The 1,893-nt window shown below is 45.7% G+C and overlaps 1 protein-coding gene across 1 annotated transcript; it reads right to left on the reverse strand.

Moving 5' to 3' along the window:
- Positions 1 to 606: 606 nt before the first annotated feature.
- Positions 607 to 1,548, reverse strand: LOC116593537 (olfactory receptor 10AD1-like). The gene has a single exon (XM_032347833.1). The coding sequence runs from the start codon at positions 1,546 to 1,548 to the stop codon at positions 607 to 609; it is 942 nt and encodes a 313-aa protein (XP_032203724.1).
- Between the last annotated feature and the right edge of the window lie 345 nt (positions 1,549 to 1,893).

Raw genomic sequence — 1,893 nt, forward strand, 5'->3', positions numbered from 1 at the left:
ATTCACATGCATCTGGCATAGACCTCTTCCTCTTGTTTCCTTTGAGGAGTAATACAGTCCTCTTCCGCCATTCTTACTTTTTCTGGGAACTTCTTGGATAATTTTGATGCCATCATATAGGGATAATATCACACACCTCTTAGCATATTTCTCTCACCTACTGCCTTTCCCCTAACTTCTATACATCCCTTTGTTTCCCTTATAGCTCTCAGTATGATCTTTTCCTTAAGATGAAGCTCCTGCTATTTGCCTTTACCCTGGAAAGAAATGCTTCAAAGAATGGACTGGTCATTGTATTACTTTCTTCTCTTGAGGAGTCTACTACTTATCCCCCAATTTTGGAATAAACTTTTCCATTTCATTATGCTTGTCCCTCCAATTATGAACATGTTTCAGTAAGAGGATTTGGAAGGATCAATCTACACTGGGTGTAAATCAGACAGATGAACATTAGACATCATCAGGATCTTCTGGGTCAGATGCCTGTAGGAAGAAATCTATGAATGTTCTTTCTTAGAGCCTTTCAGCATGGGAATGTTACCCAGTTGTCAGGACTCAGGGAGGGAAGCTTCTCTTCCAGGAGGCTTCCCACTAGACAGACTCTGCTTAGGCCAGGCTTGTCCTCCCAAGGGCCCTCACCATGGCCCCCTTCATTTCCTTGTTTCGAAAACTATAGATGATGGGGTTGCACATGGGAGTGATGATGGTGTAGAGGAGGGAGAAAGGCTTATCTTTGTCAGGGCCATGTGTGCTGCGAGGGTTCATATAAGAGAACATGGCTGAGGTGTAGAAAAATATGACCACAGTCAGGTGGGAGGCACAAGTAGAGAAGGTCTTTCCACGACCTGAGGAGGAGGATCTGCCAAGGATGGAGGCCAGGATGCGTGCATAGGAGATGACAATGAGCACCATGGGGCTGAGCAGCACCACGACGGCATCAGCAAAGATTGTCTTCAGACTAAACTGAGGGTCTCCACAAGAGAGAGCGATCACTATGGGGGCCTCACAGAAGAAGTTTTCTATGTGGTTGTCTCTACAGAATGGACCACGAAATGTCATATAATCAAGTAGAATGCCATTGATCAGCCCGAAGAACCAGGCAGTACTCACCAGCTTCACACAAACCTGCCGGCTCATGATCTGGGCATAGCTGAGTGGGTGGCAGATGGCAACATAACGGTCATAGGCCATAAAAGCTAAAAGGATGCACTCGGCCACACCTACACCAAAAACCAGATACATCTGGGTCAAGCAGGAGGCAAAGGAGACAATGTGGTTCTTGACCACCAGGTGGATCAGCATCTGTGGGATGGTGGTGGTGATGAAGCAGACATCCAGGAAGGACAGGTGGCCAAGGAAGAAGTACATGGGGCTGTTGAGCCTGGGGTCTGTCCAGGTGATGAAGATGATGAGGCCATTCATGGCCATGGCAAGGCTGTAGAGGGCTAGGAAGAGTGCAAAGAGCAATGCCCGAGTGGAAGAGGAGCTCTGTTCAAAGCCCACAAGGATAAACTCTGCCACTGTTGTTCCGTTCCTTAGGTCCACCATCTGTGGTCTGCTTGAAGAGGGAGGACAGGAAAAGTACATAAGAGATCATTGTGTATAGACACTACCTAGTTGTATAAAAACAGTTTAGGACAAATGAATGAAAAAGAAAGGAATTTTAGTGCATTCCATGTGAGTCTCAGAAGAGTCATGGGCACTGAAAATGCCAGTGGTGAAAGATCTGGGAACCAGGTGACAACATTTAGAGGGAAACTTTAAAGAAGACTCGGTGGTGGGTATTAAGGACAGCACATATGAAGCACTGGGTGTTAAACACAAACAATGAACCATGGAACACTACATCGAAAACAAATGATGTACTGTACAGTGACTAACATAATGTAATAA

Source organism: Mustela erminea, chromosome 6 (genome assembly GCF_009829155.1).
Source record: "Mustela erminea isolate mMusErm1 chromosome 6, mMusErm1.Pri, whole genome shotgun sequence".
NCBI classification, from domain to species: Eukaryota; Metazoa; Chordata; class Mammalia; order Carnivora; family Mustelidae; genus Mustela; species Mustela erminea.

Coding starts and splice junctions, on each gene's coding strand:
- LOC116593537 (XM_032347833.1), bottom strand. CDS start 1,548: ATGGTGGACCTAAGGAACGGAACAACAGTGGCAGAGTTTATCCTTGTG.